The sequence below is a fragment of the Siniperca chuatsi genome, linkage group LG17 (genome assembly GCF_020085105.1).
Source record: "Siniperca chuatsi isolate FFG_IHB_CAS linkage group LG17, ASM2008510v1, whole genome shotgun sequence".
NCBI classification, from domain to species: Eukaryota; Metazoa; Chordata; class Actinopteri; order Centrarchiformes; family Sinipercidae; genus Siniperca; species Siniperca chuatsi.
The window spans coordinates 16,227,588-16,248,666 of NC_058058.1; the positions used below are offsets into that span (position 1 = coordinate 16,227,588).

At 39.8% G+C, this 21,079-nt stretch overlaps 1 protein-coding gene across 1 annotated transcript in view; it reads left to right on the forward strand.

Moving 5' to 3' along the window:
• gabbr2 (gamma-aminobutyric acid (GABA) B receptor, 2) overlaps positions 1-18,516 on the forward strand; it is a 178,246-nt gene extending 159,730 nt beyond the window's left edge. The window contains exons 14-19 of the mRNA XM_044171980.1: positions 1,525-1,635; positions 4,277-4,501; positions 4,750-4,932; positions 5,759-5,888; positions 11,970-12,087; positions 14,677-18,516. Coding sequence (XP_044027915.1) covers positions 1,525-1,635; positions 4,277-4,501; positions 4,750-4,932; positions 5,759-5,888; positions 11,970-12,087; positions 14,677-14,842 — 933 coding nt within the window. The 3' untranslated portion in view covers positions 14,843-18,516. The remainder of the gene's footprint in view (positions 1-1,524; positions 1,636-4,276; positions 4,502-4,749; positions 4,933-5,758; positions 5,889-11,969; positions 12,088-14,676) is intronic.
• The last annotated feature ends 2,563 nt before the right edge of the window (positions 18,517-21,079 follow it).

Consider the following 21,079-nt stretch of genomic DNA (forward strand, 5'->3'; position numbering starts at 1 on the left):
TGAGTTGTAGGGGGTTCTGCCTGCTATGTTGTTGTGGTGTCTTTTTGCAAATGGCATGTGATGTGTAACTGCATACGTAATCCTTTGCTGGATTGAATGTTGAAAGCGAAAGACAGCAAGTGCAAGTTGGATGAGGAACGCTGTGTGAAAGTTGTATTTCCAAGACAGAGACATGGGAATTGAAGCTAGAAAACTGTACTATAATACAACACTTAAAGGATATCCAGAAATTATACGCTTTCGGCCCATTTCTGTTAATTTCTGTTGGGTGAACCAGTGTAGCTCTTTAAGCACCAATTTCCCCTTTTAAGTGATCATCCTAAAGAGAACCAGTAATGTCAATCCATCAAGGTCATACAGGAAAGCACGAATAGCTGCAATTTCCGTTAATGGGCGCTGAATGGAGAATATGGGGGTCAAAATGACTAGTAGACGAGGTATTTTGCAGCACCTAGAGGGATGTGTAGGTGTGTATTTATGAATGATGAGAGCATTCACATGAGACAAGTATTCACTCAGTGTATTATGTATGAGGATGGAAACAAAGCTAACATTTAACAGAACATATTCCCTTTCTTCATCTCACCTCATCTTGCTTCCTGCCTTGAAGGAATTTGCTTATGATCTAAATTTCGGCAAATCAAACACTATACTGTAGATGCCTACACACACACACCATCTGCTTAGACATGTCTTACTCTAAATAAACATGAAGAGACACACACACACACACCCCTAGCAAGCAGCATAGCATTATGCCCTGCCTTGCCCCAGGTGTCTCAGAGTTGATATATGTGTGGCCTCAGATGAATTCATGCAGGGCAAACTAATGCTCTTATTAAAGGCTTTTTAAAGCTCTGTCTAACAGAAACAGTGAGCGAGGGAGAGTTGAGGTGACGTGTTTTAGCGTATTAATATCCACCTCGGGTGCTAATTTGCCCTGTAAGTCACCTGTGTCGCTAGCTGCAGTGAAAGACAAGTGGAAATGAAAAGAAAGCAAAAGAAACAGAGAGATGGGGACATTATATAGAGATAGGGTGACAGAGACTGAGTGAGAAACAAGAAAAAAAGACGAGGTGTAAATTACATTAATGAACAAGCTTCATTAGTCGTGCCCATTAGCGTCCTAAGCACGGATTAATTTAACTTCAGCCAACTTTGGAGAAGCCCAGTAGCATCTATGGGACACAGTTTGATTACACACCTGGATGTTTCATCACTGACACCCTTTATTCTGACAAGCAGCAGACAGTCTGGTGTACCTTTTGTCCCTGAATGTGAAATTAGAACACCTGCAAAGAGAAAACTAACGTCTTTTGCCTACTGAGGATTTCTTCCTTTTTCAGCTGGTTTACTGGTTTTCTCTGTTGGTTTTATTGTTCCTCAAGTGAAGCATGTTTCACTGTCACATTTGGCACTTGCTTCAGATTATTTGTTCATCTGTCTAATTTGTTTTCACCAAAACAATGAAGGTACTTTTTGAGGGGTTGTACTTAATTCTCTTCCTGTTTGTGTTGTCAACAGGCGGACCCCCAAGGCCGAGACATAGCCATCCGTCCCTTCTTGGAACACTGTGAGAACACCCACATGACCATTTGGCTGGGCATCGTCTATGCCTACAAGGGACTGCTAATGGTGAGAGCAGAGAACACAAAATGTCATCATGTACTCACAGTCTGGACACACACATGAATGCACACTTTTTCACACTATTTCTGAAATGTGTGCCAATATTAAACCTTGAGTATCTACTCTAAAGACACAGTGAAATGAAAAATACATTTTCCAAGTTGTAATCCTGTGTCCCTGTGTTAATTATTAATTGATCTCTTGTTACATGCTAAATATGTGTCATATGAATATTTTCATATAAAAAGCCCTCTCTTTCCTCTTCCCGTAAAACATAAAAATATTTCTATTTATCTCTCTACCACTATATCACACTGTATTTGCTAAATCACACCCATTTTTGAGTGATCCAATAAAATCTTTAGGATTTGATTTAAATCATCATAACTAAACCCGACATATTCTGTTTCACTCTGAAATACGTCACATTACTGAAGCTAAAGATGCTCTAACTTCTGTTTCACTGTGACTTAAAACTCCTGACAGATGTTTGAACATATGGATACGTGTGCGTGCATGTGTGTGTGTTTATGGGTGTGTGTTTCACTTATCTACCATACCTGCATGCAAAACGACACACAGTTACAGTCTTCACCATAACAGGGTCATGCAGAGACATTTGAGGTGGCCGTCATAGCCCTGCTTTACTGTCAACACCAGTGTCTTTCTCTATACTACCGCTAGGAGTTGCCGAAGTCAGACATTTTCAAATGGTACATACATACTGTAAGAGTTTTGATTCCTCACAGCCAATGCTGCCACGGTCATGACGGCAGCAATGGCTCCTTCTTCTATTTGGTGCCATGTGTTTAAAAATATGTTAATGGGACTACTTGTGAATATACTTAAAGGAATAGCTAGACGTTTTGGGAAATATGCTTATTTGTTTTCATGCTGAGAGTAAGATTTCCAGGTGCAACCAAAACAGGAAGGCCATGGGCCACCTGACCTCCTCGCTACCACGAAGACCGATTTTATTACCTTTGGTCAGAGCCAGGCTAACAGTTTCCCCGTGCTTCTGGTCTTTATGCTATGCTAAGCTAACAGCTGCTGGCTCCAGCTTCATATTGAACAGACAGGAATGACAGTGGCATGGATCTTCTCATCTAATTCTTGGCAAGAAAGTGAATGAGTAAGCATATTTCCCAAAATGTCAAACAATTCCTTTAAGTTGTGTTGATATCACTTTAGTCTTGTGGCTTAACTGACCCTTGTTTTAACTCACACACAGATTTAATGCAAATAGGCAGTCTCCTAATTGACTATTATTTAAATGTTTGTCTTGATATGTCAGTAGTACTGATTTACTATTGGATATGGTTGTGTTCACTGATTTCATTAGAATGTTGTTCATTATTCTGAGTTCATCAGTAGAGTACTGTGGATACTGTAGGCCGACAGTGAACATTTACCTATGTGTATATTATCACTGTTGATTCACAAGGGCACTTAAGAACTGACAGGATGAAATTGGCATGGGGCCAAGCCTATGGGATATACCTGGGTATGTACCTGTCATGGTATGTTGGTCTAATGGTTTTTGTCTAAACTAAAATACATTTAAATGTCCACTTCCTCACCACACAGTGTGCTTTAAAACCTCCATGAAGCAGGAGCAACTGTAAATTATACAAACCTCACTGCATTTATAGTGAGGCAAAGGAGAAGGAGTGAGACAGGGCAATAAATCATCTTAAGCAGATTGACATAATGCAGAGGAAGCTGAGTAAAAAATACTACCGAAAAATGAGAGATGGAAGGAGTGAGAAAATTATAGGGTAACAAGCACTGTAGAAGGCCTTTGATATAAAATAATAAGACGGCAACAAAGAAGTGGAGCGGTAGGAAAAGTTTGTATCAAGTGATTGACAGGAGCCCACATCTGTATGAGGCACAGAGAGGGACAGCACAGCAAAAAGAAGCATTAAGGCTTGAGTCATACCTGCCTTCACACACACACACACACACACACACACACACACGTTCACATATGAACAAATACACGCACCTCACATTCGCGTACACACACACACACTCTCCTGATGTGCACTAATCCTTGATGACTGCTCTTTTAATTTTGCTGCTTGTCATTCCACTAACTCTCATTTAGACTTTAGAATAAGCAGGCAGGCCACTTTACAAAGCACATAGTGAATTATTCAGCAGGCTGTGCAAGTTGCTAAGTCTAATGTTCCACCAAACAAACTCACAAGCATGAAACCTACGGCTGCTTTAGAAGGGTTCCTTTAGATTATGTTTTCTCCTCTTTATCATATAATTAAGTCTCTTAAGTTTAAGTTTCTTAAAGCTAAGTGAAATAAAAATGTTTCATCACAACCTGCTCTATTAATATTTAAGAAGAACAATGAAGAGCAACAAAAAACATTAAGATTTAATAAGTCCTGCTTTATTCTAAAAAAGTTTGATGTTTAGACAAGCAGAAGCTAAATGAAAGAGAACTGCATAGTTTCAAATAGTGAGGTTGAGCAATAGTGTTGACTAACTGTGTGTGTGCATTGACCAAGAGAAACAAGTTCAGACCTTCTATAACCGAAATCGAATACAGCCTTCAGGCTTTCTGAAATGTCTGTGTAACCTTCTCTCAAACTTTGTATGAAACTACTTTTTATTATTATTTCCCTGACAGTTGTTTGGCTGTTTCCTGGCATGGGAGACCAGGAACGTGAGCATCCCTGCTCTCAATGATAGCAAATACATCGGGATGAGTGTTTACAATGTGGGCATCATGTGCATCATCGGTGCTGCAGTGTCTTTTCTGACAAGGGACCAGCCTAATGTCCAGTTCTGCATCGTGGCACTGGTGATCATCTTCTGCAGCACCATCACACTCTGTCTGGTCTTCGTTCCCAAGGTCAGTTTCTGTGTGAACGAGGAGAGTGTGTGTGTGTGTGTGTGTGTGTGTGTGTGTGTATGAGCACAAGTGGATAACTCTGCTTTGCCAAATACTAGAGTGCTTAATTATCACCACATTCACACACCACACTTCACTAAGTCCTGGAAGCTAAAAATGCAGTGTAAACAGTTATGTGTAGCTTTTTTAGCCCATGTAATTTTATCCCGGAGTGCAGCTGTGACTAATACCCATAACCCCTCTTCCAGTTAATCACCATGAGAACCAACCCAGACGCAGCCACCCAGAACCGGAGGTTAAAGTTCACCCAGAACCAGAAGAAGGAAGACTCGAAGACCTCCACCTCAGTCACCAGCGTCAACCAAGCTAACACTTCACGACTGGACGGGCTTCAAACTGATAACCACCGTCTCCGCATGAGGATAACAGAGGTCTGAGCCGATGAATACACAGTCATGTTGTACCTTCTTTTTTTTTTACCATTGATCAGCATTCTACAAGACAGGACGATGGTGCAGTGCGTGGCAGGTTTGTTAATGCAATGGTTGTATAAGGAGAAGCTTTTAAACGTAATTTCAACAAGAGAGGGAAGAAAGAATAAATCGTTTGCCATTGAACTTGAAATGTAAAAAAAAAACTAGCTCTCCTGTAGTCAGTTAATTTTCACTATCAGTCATTTCATTAATTCTTAATAAAATGATTGTTAGTTGTTAAAAGCAACTCTGATCACTTGAGGAGTTTGTGTTGTCACCAAGCGGGTCTTTGTGCTACACTGTACATTCTCTCTAATTAATTTCTCTAAAACTTATACTGACATTGAGTGACATCTGAAAGAATCCTGTGGCAATCACCTTGGCTTTCTGTCATATCACTGACATGAATTACTGCTGTTGTCCTTGCTTTTGTTCATGATTGTGGCAAATGAGGAGCTACTCAGACACTCTTGGAAGAGAGAAGTTATTATGTCTTTGACAGAGGGTAGCCTTTTACATTCTTCACTGTGTTTTGAAATGTAATGAAGTAGTTTCAGTTTGTTGTCCATAGATCAGACTCTGCACTGGCTAATATTTGGCTGATAACTTTGTAGTCTACTTGAGCTAGGTTGTCTGTGAATGATTTATGCAAACTTAATATAATAAAAGACAGTTAGGTTTTTGGTTCATAATGTACTTACTCTACTTGATCATCTATTTTACCCACTTTTTAAAAAAACAAACAACATAAACTAATCATTTCTTTGTTTTTCTGTTTAAAAAGCTGGACAAGGAGCTGGAGGAAGTGACCATGCAGCTGCAGGACACCCCAGAGAAAACTCCCTACATCAAACAGAACCATTATCCGGACGCCAACAACATCCTCAGCATACGCAACTTCACAGATGGCAAAGGTGAGAAATTGGCTGTATGTTTCCATGTAGCCCTTCATTATACTATCTATCACAGTCCTGTTAGGCTGTGTGACCCCACTAATTTGAGGCATTCGGTACTTATAAAGTTTGTTACCTGGAAAACGCTCCATCTCATAGACGGTATTCGTCCTCATTCGTCCAGGAATGTTTCATCGTAGAAAAGGTTTCAGTCGTAGTCTTGATTCTGAAAACAGTGTCCAGATGACTACAACTGAAACCTTTTCTTTGATGTTCCATCTCATAGAAAAATGACCCGCTCGCTAACAAAAATAAAAGTAGAGGAGGCTCTTCAGACTCTTAAATTTATTTCATGTGCAAAAATTTCACTGTGAAAAGATATGTCCAAAAAAGTGAAAACAAATGTTTGAATTTCCTGGAAAATATTGCAAATACAACCTCACTCACAATGACCTATCCGGAGAAACAGTGTTGATGTTTGGTGGGTGTAAAGTAACAAACATATTAACTTACTCTAATGAAGTGTTGCAGTAAATACAACCCATGTAAAATACAAGATGGTGCATCACTTCTTCCTCACTCACTGACTGGAGTGTTGCTCGGCTGGGTTGTGCTCAGTGTGGTGGCTGAAAACTAGATTGCAGCAGTCTACATACACATGTGGTAGTTTTGGTGTTGACACTTCCTGTTTTATTTTGTAGTAGTCTCCTTCCCTTGTGTGTCTTGTGTTTTTACTTCCTGTCTGTGTTTTCCCTCCAGTTTTGATTGTTGGTCCTCCCTCGATTGTTTGCACCTGTGTCTCGTTGTCTCACCTCCCCTTGGGTATTTAGTCTGGGTCTTTTCTTTGTTCTGTGTCGGATCATCGTTGTACACATGGTGTTGTTACTGCCAAGCCTTGACTGTAAGTTTATCTTGGATTCTTTGTTCTCCTGTCGACCTTTTTTGGATTCTGGATTTTGGATTTTGCCTGTTCCCTTGTGTACTGTTTTTTTTCCTTGGACTCATGCCACTGCTTTCACCCATGCTATCCGGTACTCATCTGCATTTTTATCTGCTCATTACTTGTCTGCTCAACTCTGCCTGTTGCCTGCATTCCACCCCACAATAAACACGGTAGTCATCCGGCTACTTTTCCCTGAGACTGCTTCCTCGTCATCTGCTTTCGGGTCCACATACCTTCATATAGCACCTCGCCTTACGACAACACAAAGATTCGACCAAGAATGAGCAGTTCAGTATGACATAATTTCACCCTGTCTCGCTTCAATTCAGTGTGATTCAGTCTGATGCAATTCTATATAAAGTAATGTGTACTGCTGTAATGAGGCTCACTTTCATGCATATTCTTCTATTTCACTTTAGAGACAATAATGAACATTAAAATGGTTTAAATCAGTTTTGTGACACCATAACATCTAGAATTTGTAAGTAAAACATTGAAAGCTAATCCTCATAATCTAATAAGTCCTTGTGTATGTTATGTTTGCATATTCATTGGATTTAGTAAAGGATTTTAACGCTGCTTTCAGAGCAGCAGCTTGAAGGAATATCTTGACGTTTTTTCCATTGCTGGAGCTCCTGTCAGCTGCAGGTGAAAAAGGGACACAGGAGCGCTCTGTCAGACAGCAAGTCTGAGATGTCTCTTAGAATGAGTCATGAGATTAGCTACAGTACCTGCATACTCCACTGCAAGTTTTACACATACTGTAGTCACACTTTTCTCAACTCTCCCACCTTTTTTATTGAGCCTAAAGTGGGTCCACACTTGATTTTGCACCTAATTATTTGGTATTTGGGGTGTCGTTTGATGTGTGTTGAACATGTGCTTGATAAAACAGTCGAGAGAAGATTGGGGGGGCAGTTACGGTGAACTATCACTGGGTGAGGCAAGCATATGGAAACACAAGGAGTAAACTATCAGATGCTAAAACATAAATATACATGTCATATTTTGTCAACTTTTCCAGTAGAAAGAGCCTGTCGGTTTACCCAACGTCTGCCTGAAACAGGCTATTTGAAATGATGCAGCTGTATCTTAGACATTATGAAGCCGGGTTCCTCAAATTGAATGAGTGAATCGTTACACCCCAGCAGTATCGCTTTGCATTAGGCACCATTTTAACAGACGCAGGGCGATGGTGATATACAGCAGCCAGATCAGCACGTCTGATGCACACGCCAGCACAAAGCTGCTCTCAGGGGTGTCTAATGGATCTGTCTGAGTTTGAGAAGGTAAAAGAGTAAAACAGCTGCGTCCGTTCTGCGGATTGGGAGCTGAGTATGTTGGAATTGTTTGAGAAGTTCCTCATCTGTGAAAGTTCATAGTTACGCAATGAACTGATGACAGTGAGTACATTCACAAAGCAACATGTCTAATGCATCTTCTTTGTGTTATAGTTTGTTCTCTGCTTCCTTCTGTTTCTCCTTCTTCTCTGCCTCATCTTTTGCTTGTGCAGACACATAAACACGCAACAGACACACCCTCCTGTTTTAGCCCAAATACTGTCTGGCTTTGAAATGATAGGAGGTGGGGGGTTGATATTATGTCATGGTACCCCGACAAGGATAGATTTGAAATAAAAATATGTCTGTGTTGTTGCACAATTGGTTGATGGAGCAGCTCAGTGTTGTCTTTTTATGGAACACAGAGCAAGAAGTCATTGCCAAGATTATTTTAATTATTAGATAATTAGTAAATGAGCTGCCATCTGTGAGATTTTTTTGCCTTCTTATATTGCTTCTTCTTTTTAGAATCCCAACCAGAAAACCACATCAAATTTTGTCATGAGATTTTTCAGTGATTTGAAAGAATTTACAAGACATCTTAAGTAACTGCTATGGCCCATTGCACAGCATCTTAGATTATATTTCTATTCATCAAAAAATCTAGTGTATTTTAAGTAAGTACATTTTCCAGTTGTTGAGAGTAATCTCTCCAAAGTACTGGCAGCAGCTGGCAGCTGATATCAGACTTTCTTTAGTGAACTAAAATTCAAATTGTGTGGGTTCATAGAAATAAATCCTTTTTTAGACTGAATCTTTCTATGCACTGACTTGGTTACTGTAGGTTGCCAGGAGAGAACAAACAAATAACGGTTAGAATTAGCAGCAACAAGGACCACAGTGCATGAGGAACTGGTCATTTTAAAATGGGGAAAAACACAGAAAGCAGATTTTGGCAGCTTCACTTCTCTAAAAACCAAATTAGACAATATGTAATTTCTCTTAGCAGGAAAAAACGTGCTGGTGCCAGTAGAGAAATTATCCAATTAATGTATGAATATTGTTAAATAGCATATGGATAAGGACAACAAAGCAACAGAAATGGGCTGTCTTGTTGATTATATAGGTGTATTCCTGCGCTTCTCATCAAGTAATGTTTTGAACTGACAGACAGAAGTAAAACTTAGTAGAGCTTTGCTAGCTCTCTCAAAGCAAGAATCTAGTCCTCTGGTGAGGAGGCAGAGGATACGACATTTTGGGATGCCCAAAATATTATATTTTTAAAATTGAAGTTCAAAGATGATGTCATTTTCATTTGCCCATTAGAGAGTCTTTATTTTTTCAATAAAACTACATTTGTATTATGAACTACTCAGTATGGTAGAATAATGGAGTTAGTAGTCTGTAAGAAAAACACAGTGAGAGCTAAAGAGAGAGAGATAGTGAGAGAAAGCAGAAACACAGAACTGAAATTGAAACTGAATGAATATTGGGCTGCTCCTGTATAGCTCTTGAGTTTATATGTGGCATAAACAGAACAAGTGTGTAAAGCTGCTAAAGTCCTGGTTACCTGTACGTGTTGCATATGTATTCAGCCCAGTCTACAGGGAGTAAGCATCTGAGGCTAGTCTCATATTTAACGATAGATTAGACAGCTATTGCTTTTTTTTTCCAGAGTCAAATGTAGTAGTCTCTAGGTTGTTGAAGTATTCACGATAATGATCTTGTGAGGAGAGAAGGAGAAAGAGAGTTCAGCACATTAGGTGCTGCTCACAAACGTCAATCTAACACACATTATGGAAATAAAATCACAGGTCATTAGGCCTCCTTTGAAGATCACCAGCATATAAACTTTTCCCAGCCTCAATCTGCTTATGCATGACAGTCATCATCATCATCGCTGGCTCCTAACTGTAGTCATCAGTATTCATAAGAGAGCTAGTCTAAATGTATTGGGGGCCGTGAATGAGTGGCTGTTATAAGAGTAGAATGCCGTGTCAACAGCGATTACGCTCACTCACAAAGGGTGGTAAGGAACACTCCACCCCACCCCCTCTCTGTCTCTCTCTGTCTTCATGAATATGTACCAGCACATGGCGATGCTGGATGACAGTTTGGGTGTGGTTTTCTGGCTGCTGAGACCTGATTTTTAGGCTGAAATGCTAGAGGTCATTGTTATTTATTAACAGTACTGGGAGCATTTTATATCATGTTTATGGCTGTGCTACGTTTGAGCTTCCATATACTATACAGCAGTAATTCCTTTACATTTTGGACCGTTTGTGCAAACCATTAACTGCAGACCAGCCAATCATAGTCAACCCAAGATAGGTAAACTAAGCAGCTGCTTAGGAAACTATAATAAACAGATGTGGAGGTTTACCAGGTTAATTTACTTGATTGATTCTTGTTCCACACATTTGCACATTGAACATTTAAGTAAAGTACAGTAAAATTCTTGGGCTGGCACTGGGGTTTAGTAACATTTGAAAAGACCTCAACAATCTAATACTTTCTTTGTGGCATGAATCCATAATGAGGTGTATAAATATCTGTGTCTGTGCTTTTAACACAGCTGTGAGAGCTACAAGGTTAGGCTTTTTTCAAAATGCAAAGAGGACTAGTCTGCTCTAAAATAGTTCAGCGAGCTCAGATGTCCAATTGGGGCATGGAGTGCTGTGATCAGTGAATCAGGTCAGCAAGTGCTGGGAAATCTGGGACAACTGGAGAGAAAACTCTGTGTGTGTGGGGGGGGATCATTCCATCATTCTCCATGTACAATTTTGGAAAACTGATAAGGTTGTTTACTGCAATTCTTATTGTGTTTCAACCTCATCGTCTGCCTCCCCCTGCAACATCTGGAGAATGCAGAAATCATGTTGGGAAGGCTTTTTTTTTTTTTTTTGACCCCTCCACCGTCTTCTCTGGAATAAGGGTTATCTTTCTATTTTTTTTCTTTCCTACTTTCACGCTTTCTTTCTCTTTGCCTCCGTTTCCACTTTTTTAATTTGTCCTATACAGGTGTCAGGGTTTTTTTTTACCCGTGCTTTAAATATCACCCTGCATACGTGATGTGATTAAATTATACAATCTGTCTCCTTTTTGGAAAAAGAAAACTGACTAGTTTACAGTCAGTTGACAGACATGGTTGACATATTGTCAGATCACTATTATGACTAAGACTTGCCCTCAAGTGTTGACATTTGTACTGATTGTAAGTTGTTTTTTTCTTTGGTAACAGGTGGCAATTTTCCCCTTGGTATGGTCAGTAAAGAGTGAACGCTGATTTGAAGTCTGGTTAAACCCAAAAAAGTGGTCTTTAGCCCACCTCAAAATGTTGGTCTGGGGTTTGGGGGTTCGCTTCAAGCAGTTCCCCTGGACTCTACACCAGATGTAAAAGCCAACCTCTCCACACCCTGGAAGTTCATTTTCATTACTGGTTTAATGTCATTAGCATCATCTGTCAATGTGCAAAGTGTAAACACAATATGTATCAATATAAAAACACATTATTATGAAAACACACTTCAATCAGTCATTATACCTTCCTTGTGTGAATGTACTGTATGCAGGCACATCTGCATTCATATAAACACTCTCAAACAAGAAAATGTATTCATTTGGTAGGTGCATATTTTTATTGCATCAGGATTAAAGCAATAGCATAAAAAACAAGAAGCATCTTAAATGCTCATGACTACTCCCATTCCCAAACAGCTGAAGAAACAAATGTGGATCCAGACTCAGGTGTTAGGACCAAAGGTTGGTCTGAAAATCCCCTTAAAGTCATGTCTCAGGTTCCGGGCACGTGCAAGTATGACAGCTCATTTGACACAGCCCATCATATTTTTCATGATGCCATATGTGTTTTCAATGCAGATGGAGAGAAGTCTATACTAAAGAATCACCTGGAGCAGAAGCCTCAGGCGCAGTGGGGCTCCATGGATCCTTCCAGAATAAACAGAGGTCCCCTGGAGGATATCAACTCGCCCGAACAGTGAGAACTCCCATTTCTTCAGCACCTCTACCCCTGTGTCTCTCTCCCCTCTCCCCTGTCTTGTCAGCTTTCTCATCAGACTACACATCACATGTATCGCAACCACCAGCAGCTCTCAGGCGGTTGCTCTGGCAACAGAGCTCTGTGAAAGCATGGACCGGCCCTGTACTTTTCTCTCCTACGCACATCAACATACATATAACTACATAGTTTATGTGTATTCTCCCACCATGCTGGACTTACTGCAGCATATATACTCACAGTCAAACACTTACATATAAACGCAAACACATGTACAACATGCACACGCAGACAAGCAGCTGATTGATTTGTTGTCCCAACTTGTAAAAGAAGATGGTCTTGGACACTCAAAACACGACAAGTGCAGATCTACATTCACTTATTATTCATAAGGGAACAAAGCTGAGGGATGTCGACTTCATCAATGGAGGGGACACCTCATGCATCATTGAGAGCTCTCACACTCATTTAACTAGAACCAGGAGAACAATGCACACTATAGAGGGACAGATGGATGGAGAAGGGAGAGACAGCAGACAAAAATATTGAAGAAAGGGCAGTTACAGAGAGAAGATGGATTAAGAGAGAAGGATGTTTAGATAGGAAAGAGAGGCAGTGATAAGGAGGAGGAGAGAAAGAAAAAGGTAGAGACTCACAGAGGCTTATGTAACCAGTGATTTACAGCTTGTATTGGAAGCAGCTCTGAAAATAGACAGGGAGGAGAACAGAAGTAAAGGAACACTCTGAGCTATTCCCATGCCGCATGAATGTTTGATCACATGGAGGGAAGAGAGATGAAGAGGCAGCAAGAGAGACAGGGGAGATAAAGAAGAGACAAATATAAGGAAGTGAAAAAAGAGGTATGAGGAGAGTAAAGGTAGAGGAGGATGAATGGTAACACTTTGCAACATGACAAAAGTTACTCACCAGGTGCATGTAATTCTCAAGTGTAGTGTCTGTGTCATATATGAAACATCAAAAATACTTTATCATACAAAGATTTTTAAAATTTCCTTCATGAGAAATAGGATTGTGTTTCTATCACAAATAGAACAGGTCAGGATAACTGACTAGGCCTGAGGACCATTAATATTTCAAAGTTCACCTAATTAAGACATTTTCTAGGTCCATTGCTAAATTAACTTGAATTTCATTCCTCCCTCTTAATTTTTTAAATAACTGGCATTTGGTTATGTAATTTTCTTGCAAACGGCTGGCAGTGGCGCTAGCACTGGCGAGGTAGGGTGCAAACTGTCACAGCAGGAGGAAGCATGAAATGTTCTTTTTGTCAGATGATCCCAGAAGCTGGGAGTCAGGGTGGATTAGGGGTTTAGTAAGGAGAAGTGAAGAAGGGAAGGAGGGTACTAAAGAATACAGGAAAAACAATTAGAAGAATTGCTGAGGGCTTGAATGAACTATATTTTGCCTACTATACTTTTACTTTTTCCAGTTTTATCACTGTAGCTGGGTGTGATTACAATAATACTCCATTTAAACAGCACTGAACAAAAATTGTGAAAATCTTAATAGTAAACAGATCCACTACATGTGCCACCTCTGGCCTTTGGTACAGTAGAATCCATAACTATTGTCCCTTGTGTCTTTGTCAGTACTTTCCAATAAATGAAATATACTGAAGTTGAGTGTTTAGTATTGATAAGCAGTGGGCATATTGGTGCAGTGTTTGACCACTTTATATACTGATATATTTTATGTCATGTAGTAAATGTAAAATCTAACACGGTATCCCAAGTAATTACGTTCATAATGGACAATTTTGCAGTGCTTTTACATTAAATGTGTTCAGTGCCAATGCAGGAAGTTTTGTGCCCTTTTTGTAGCTATGGGGAAAGTAAGGATGTGGAGGTCACGGTGGTAAATAGGAGTGTAGCGCTTCCAATTTCTATGACAGGGACCAGAGTTTCTGTTCTGTCACAGTCCAACAATTAATGTTGGGGTTTTTTTACATAACCACAATTTCTATAACTTTCTATAACAAATTTTTAAGTTTCCTAACCTTAAACATAGTTTATTTCCTCTAGCCTTAACCATGTGAACAACAAAAAAAAGTTAGATGCAAGACAGGTGCGCTTCCTTCAAGTGAACTGGGTGTTCAGCTAAAATGACAACAACTTGGGTGGTGGCACACACAAAAAATCTTAATACAATGGTGTCAAGTTATCCTTTTATTTGTTATCAAAATTAATACAATGGTGAAATGAGGCCATAGTATTGAGATTTGATTTCATTTTTTGTGCCTATTCCAGTTCATAAAATTAAAAAAATGTTGGCGCTGAATATTCAAAAACATCATTGAACATAATTGCCAAATCATCCAATATCAACGGTCTGTCTGGCAATAGGGTTGGTAAAATCATAATCTGCAAAGTGACTGGTAACTATATTATATTTCAGAAAAATGTGGAGTAAAAGTAAAAAGTCACAAAGAAATTCAAATATGCACGTGAAGCACCTCAAAATTATACTTAAGTACAGTACTTGAGTAAATGTATTTACTTACAATGTAAGAGGCAGAGATAGAGAGTAACTTTCCTTCTTTATCTGCAGCATACAGCGTCGACTGTCCTTGCAGCTGCCCATCCTGCACCATGCCTACTTACCTTCCATAGGAGGGGTTGATGCCAGCTGCACCAGCCCCAACGGCAGCCCTGGCTCCAGCCCACGGCACAGACACATGCCCCCCTCCTACCGGGTAATGGTCTCTGGTCTGTGAGCTTCAGTCACTCCCCCACCTGGCTCTTTGCAGAGGAGACATATATGGTTCTTTTTTTCTACAACAAATAGACTGATGTCATCAGCGTATGTGCGTATTTTGTCTCGGAACAAGGAGGACAGGGCGAGAAGAGAGGGAGGGGGGGCCGAGTTTCACTCTTCGTACCTCTTCACCCCGGCCTCTCTTGAGAACTGAAACCCTCAGTCAGGAAGGGGTGGGAGGAGACAGAGTGGGCACTGGATGATCCTTACAAACTCCCATGATTCACAACAATGTCCCCTTGTTCATCTGCTCCCCTTGCCTAGGCACAGTCAAACAAACACAAACATACACAAATACACACACATGCACAAACAAATTGACACCCCAACAGCAGAACCACGGTGGACCAGCCCTGACCTGACGTGTAGCCTTATCTGCTTCAGAGGGGATTGTCTGTTTCTGTTCCTTATCTGTTGTATGTATGTGCTCGCAGCTACGTGTGAGCTTGTCATCTAACTTGAGTATTTCACTGCTTCAGTGATTGGATACCGGTGTGGAGATGTGGAATTTACAAAACCCAACACAGGAAATCATCCAATTTACTCCCCTTCCCATCCTTGTGGAGACATGTAAATACCATCATTTCTGACTTTGATGTACTGTAAGCTTTGTATATGCTGTGAATGGACAGATGATTAAAGGGGTTCTAAGTGTGGAGCGTGTAACGGAGGCAGGTGAGAAAAAATTTCAAATGAAAGCTTAAAAAACATGGTACCCTATAAAGAATTAGACATATGTATGAAAGAGATCTGAATTGGTGTGTGTAACTGTTGATAAATGAGCTTATGGGCAGCAAAGTAAAATATATCAAAGCTTGTGAGTCACAGAACATGAAAAGGCACCAGGGGCCCATTCCTCTAACTTGGAGTAAGATGCACATGGCTCTTTTTTTCCACTTTGCTAAATTTGCACCACTGGTTTCATCAGAAATTTCACATAAGACTTTGCAAAGGCCTTTGATATTTTACAACTTGCTTAATATGTCCTCAGAAAGCATGTTATACAGAATATTGATGCTATGCCTTTTAACTGGTCTCTAAGGCTGCATATGTTAGAAAATAGAGCTAAAAGACACCACAAGAGTGTTCCACAGTTATTTATGTGTGTTATATGCCAAGAAATGCGCACAGTCAGATGTACACTTAAAACGCAAGAGAGCACCTTATGAATTCAGGTGCTTTTCAGACAAGGCATTAGTGACGGGCCTGGTCATATTGATCCCCACAGAGTGGTCTCCATAGACTGTTAAGATGAAGACTAGCCCTCACAGCTACCCAGCACAGACAAGGGCAATGGGGTTCATGTCAATGGCAAAAGGGCACAAGACTGAAATAAAATGAAAAATGAAAATAAAACTCAAGAAGTGATGCTGGAAAGGATGTAGGTCTACCAGTTCCACAACTAGTTTGGATTAAATGGTTGACCTGAATTTCCATGAGTGGTTGTAAAGATGACGAACACATGGGAGCCTCGTGTAATAAGCCCCAACCGGCTGTAGCTTTCAGTTCCAAGACGGTGATGACACCACTGCTGGTCACAGTGATAGAGCATAAAGCACAGACACAGGGCTTTCTTTCATGTTATGTGTCATGAAAAATCACTTCACACTTAGCAACAGTGAACATACCTCAGTTGCTATGGAAATGTAATTCAGTGCCGTTGAACTCGGCCCAAGAAGGCTGCACTGAGCAAAACGGTCATCGACACAGCGTTGTCATTTTTTTGTAAAATTGTCCTCATGCAGGAGAAAAGCAAACAGGGACTCCAGACGAAAAAAAGGACTTTTTATGGAGAGGGTTTGTTCTCAGCATATGATGTTTCACCATTGGTGTCTTGGTTTTTAGTTTTTAAGGCGTTTGTTGAGCGCTGTGCCTGTTGTCTTATATTGTAGCCTGCAGGATCCACAGTACATAAATAGAATGAAAATGGCGCTGACCCAGCAAACTACAACATTGGCCGCACATCTGTAAATTGTACAACGTGTCATAGATTTATTTAAATTCAATGCCTCAATGCATGGGACAGAGTGGGAGAACTTTGAGAAAGCTCCACTGCAGCTGGAGTGGATTTCCTCAGCAAGCTGGTGTCTGATCATAAATAGTGTCAATCACTAGTCTTTGGTTGAAAGGCCAGTCAAGGATACAGAGTTGGAGTGGGAGACAAGCTAGCAGAGATCCACCTGCTATCGGACATATCAGGGTGACTTCCTGCGAGAGCTCCTCCCCTTCCAGCCCCTGCTAAGCACAGGAGCAGGGAAACCCCGAGCACAGACCTCCAAGGAGTCACGACTTCTCCCGCACCTTTGCCAACCAGAGAATCACGGTCACTTGACAAGTGAGTGACAGACATTGTCAGAGGGTTGGTTCTTCCTTCAGGAGAAGAAAAACCAACTGCACATTTTATATATTACATTATATGTGATTGTGTACAATTTGCTGATACCCTGATGATGGTGTCCATGTATGGAATATTTGGTATTTGGCTTTCTCAAGACGGCATGATTTGAAATGTATAATTCACAGAGTTACCTCTGTTTTTGCAACTGTCGTGACAAATCCACTCTGTTATTTCATCCTCTTACCTACAATTTGGTTTTACGTTTCCTTACAAAACATGGATTTAAGTTATTTTAACCTGTTGATCAGCTCACACCTGTCAATGCCAAGATTCTCAGTGGACAAACTCAACATCATCATATCGACTATGCTACTGGTTTAGCAGTTATTCACTGAGGGCAATAAAGTGAAAGTAGTAGCAAACGATCAATCCTAATAACCCACTCCTGGCATTTACCAAATTACAAAATGACGGGGTTTTTTTTTTAGTCCATCTAAAATGCCAAATGCAGATCATCAGGTATGGTTCTGTTTTTTTTTAAAGTGCCCTGATTTTTTCTTTCTTTTATTACGATTCATTTCAACCTTTTTTCAACATGTATGAAAAATTGTTCAAATGCAATTGTGGTAGGTCAAGGGCTCATAATTTCCTGTAATAAACGTCATGCTGATGGTTTGTATTTGCCACAGGTCTTTTTACCTTTTCAGAGATCAAAGTGACATATACGTATATAATTATATCTTTGTCTGTGTCATCATCAGGGTTTCTGGAGAACACGAAACATACATGTCCAAAAATATGACGTACATATTTAGTGGAAAAACACACAGGTCCATACTGTTAATGTTTTGTCAGTGTGATATGTGGTATCACATGGAGTTAAGTTCAATTAAGAGTTTAAAATGATAAACAAAACCTAAGTTAAATGCAACATGTTCAAGAGGGGCAATAACTTGTTTTCTTATTACAGAAAGAATAGAGAACTATATATATGTATATGTAAAAGATCTTTACATACATTCTCATTTTTACATAGGAAATATTTCACAAATGCACCACAAGGATACTTGGAAGTCATTTTTTTTATTTACAGTATCTGTAACTATGTTATGTACAGATGAGGTATAGATATGAAAAGTTGTATAAAATAAGTATCACACTTGGAACACCTGAACATTTTTGGAGCCATTAGTTGTTATGGGAGGATTTGAATAACATTCTTCTTTTATTGTCTGAATGTTATGGACAGCCTTTACTTTTCACATCATCGTTAAATAAAGTGAGACTGAAAATAATGCGATGTTTGTTTCATCTACACACAAGTCTTTGATGTAGTAGAATCATTTCTATGGTTCTCCAAAGTATGTTTGTATTTTTAATGTTGATTTAAAGTCAGTCAATCAATGAAGAAATCAGTCCCTAATCTGCACTTTTAAAGTTACTAAAGGTGCTATCAGCTAAATGTCTCTCTAGTACCATCTAGTGGCATACTACATCAAAAACAAATGCGTAATCTCCCCCACAGTCTCCCTTTAAAGTTTACCACCTGTTTGTTAACTGCTACAGCACTTCAAAGAGAGACAGAGATCTACCCAATGTTACAAAATTTTACTCTCACCTCTACTGAGATGTGATTACAAAATCTTTGTCAGGTGAGGTGAAGCCACACTGCTTGTATAGTTAGTAAAAGCTAAAATTAGCACGCTAAGGTTAGCATGCTTTATTAAGAGACAAATTCCTTGCAAGACAGGGAAAAATTAAAGAATGTACTGGTGGATATTTGTAAAATGTCAGTAAATAGTTAGCTAGTTAGTTAGACAATGGCAAGTGGGCTTTTGCTATGTTCAACAGCAAACATTAGCTTAGCAGTGGCTGTTTACCTGCCCAACAAATATAAAGCCAACTCTCTATGAGTATTGATGTGTTTCACAGTTTCAGACTCCCTAGAACTCCAATTTCAAATATTGCACTGATGCAGCAAAACAAAACAAGTGCATGACATACAGTGAGCCTGGGAGGGGCAGCTGTTTGCGGTAACAGAGAAGTGACTGACATTTATCAGCAACACTGGGGGTAATGTATACCTGCTAAGATATATTTTGTTCAAAGAAGGAGTAAAATATTAAGAAAGTAAAATATTTGCAATAGGCCTTTTTAACAGCAGACATTTTGACTCGTCACTTGTCATAGTTCATAGTAGGAGTCCAAGTAAGACATGACAGTGTGACAATGAGCCAACAAGCACAATACCATGACCCTGAAACTGAAGCAGCTAAATAGAATTCAGCCATCATTAATTTTATTATTTACACATGTAAAATGCCTTCTGTTTCTTTGACATAAGTTCAGTTGTTCATGGAGCAATCTGCCAAATGTTCTGCTGTGATGAGTACAACCACTGACGGACAAAACAAAGAACAAAATTGTGTTTACTGTTGGTTAGAATTAGTGTTAGTTTGTTAGCTTGAATGTCAGTCTTGCTGCCATGAAGACGTCCACAGTTATAGAAACACCTCCACTGTTTGCTCTCTGGATCAAGAATTACTTTCATGTGTAGTGTGGCTTGCCAGGTCCTTGAGGTAAGACCAACACATACAACACATACACACACATGCACACACTCTTTAGTGGCATTACAAAGCTATGTTTTTTAGACTCTCAAAAATGCTGCTGCTGAGTCAAAAGCCTTGTTGATCACTCACTCTAAAGTCAGAAAACTAAAAATGGAGTGAAGTGCACCCATGAGATACACTGGCCAGTCAACATTGAGGGTCTTAATTGGCGTACCAAAAGACACACAGCAAGCAGGCTGCCTGCTGCCTTCACACAGAGAGCCACTGCAAAGGAAAAATTTGTAATGAAAAGCCTTGTATGTTGAGGTTGATAAATAATTGAACTGTTAGGAGGAACCCAGTGGTAAACAGGATGGAGGGGATGAGTGTGTGTCTAGAGTGTGTTCTTGACAGTGCCACTGTGTGCTTGCATCTGCGTTTGTGTCATTTATATGTGTGCGAGTGCACGTGTCCCGTTGACAGAGCTTTTCTTTATCCTCACTTTCAAATATTTAGTATGTGGATGCTAGACACGGTTGCAAACTGTGTTCAGTTCTCACAGAGAAGCAGTGGAACAGCTGGCTGAGACTGTGGCCGACCAAATCCTCTACTGTCATCTGGCTGTAAGTTGAAAGTTGTTCTTATTAATGCCCTATAACTTTATTATAAAGCATCAGTAGACGATTTATTAACCATTAATAAAACCATTAGACGGTGTAGTCCCTCATTCGTCCAGGAGTGTTCTATCGTAGAAAAGGTTTCAGTCGTAGTCATCTGGACACTGTTTTTAGAATCAAGACGTTTCGGCTCCCATCCGGAAGTCATTCTCAATTGTGAAAAAATGGAACGGGAACTCTGAAATTTAAGATACTGTGTGTTACATAAGCCCTGCCCTCAGGAAGGAGTCTACCTGAGTATCTGGTGAACTCCTTCGGTAGACTCCTAGAAACCATTAGGTACAACTGACAAACTCTTCATAAAAGGAGAATTATTAGAAAGTGCTACAGCCCAAGTTTTAGAAATCAGTCTCTGAGTTTGAATTGAGTTTGAAAGATGAATTGAATTTTGTTAGTGGTTTGAAAAATAACATTTAAAATATTCAGCAACTGATCTTTCAAGAAACTGTGCCCCTGTTTCTCTGGACAATCCACAGACCTTAATGTGAACAGTGTTCATTGGAACTACTTTCTACTGATGAAATAGTCCCCCCATAAAACTTTTATTATTTTTACTGTAAATATAAGTTTTCAGTGCTATGAATGTGTTATTTATTGAGCTTTAGAGGTTCTAATAAGCTTTTTTTTTT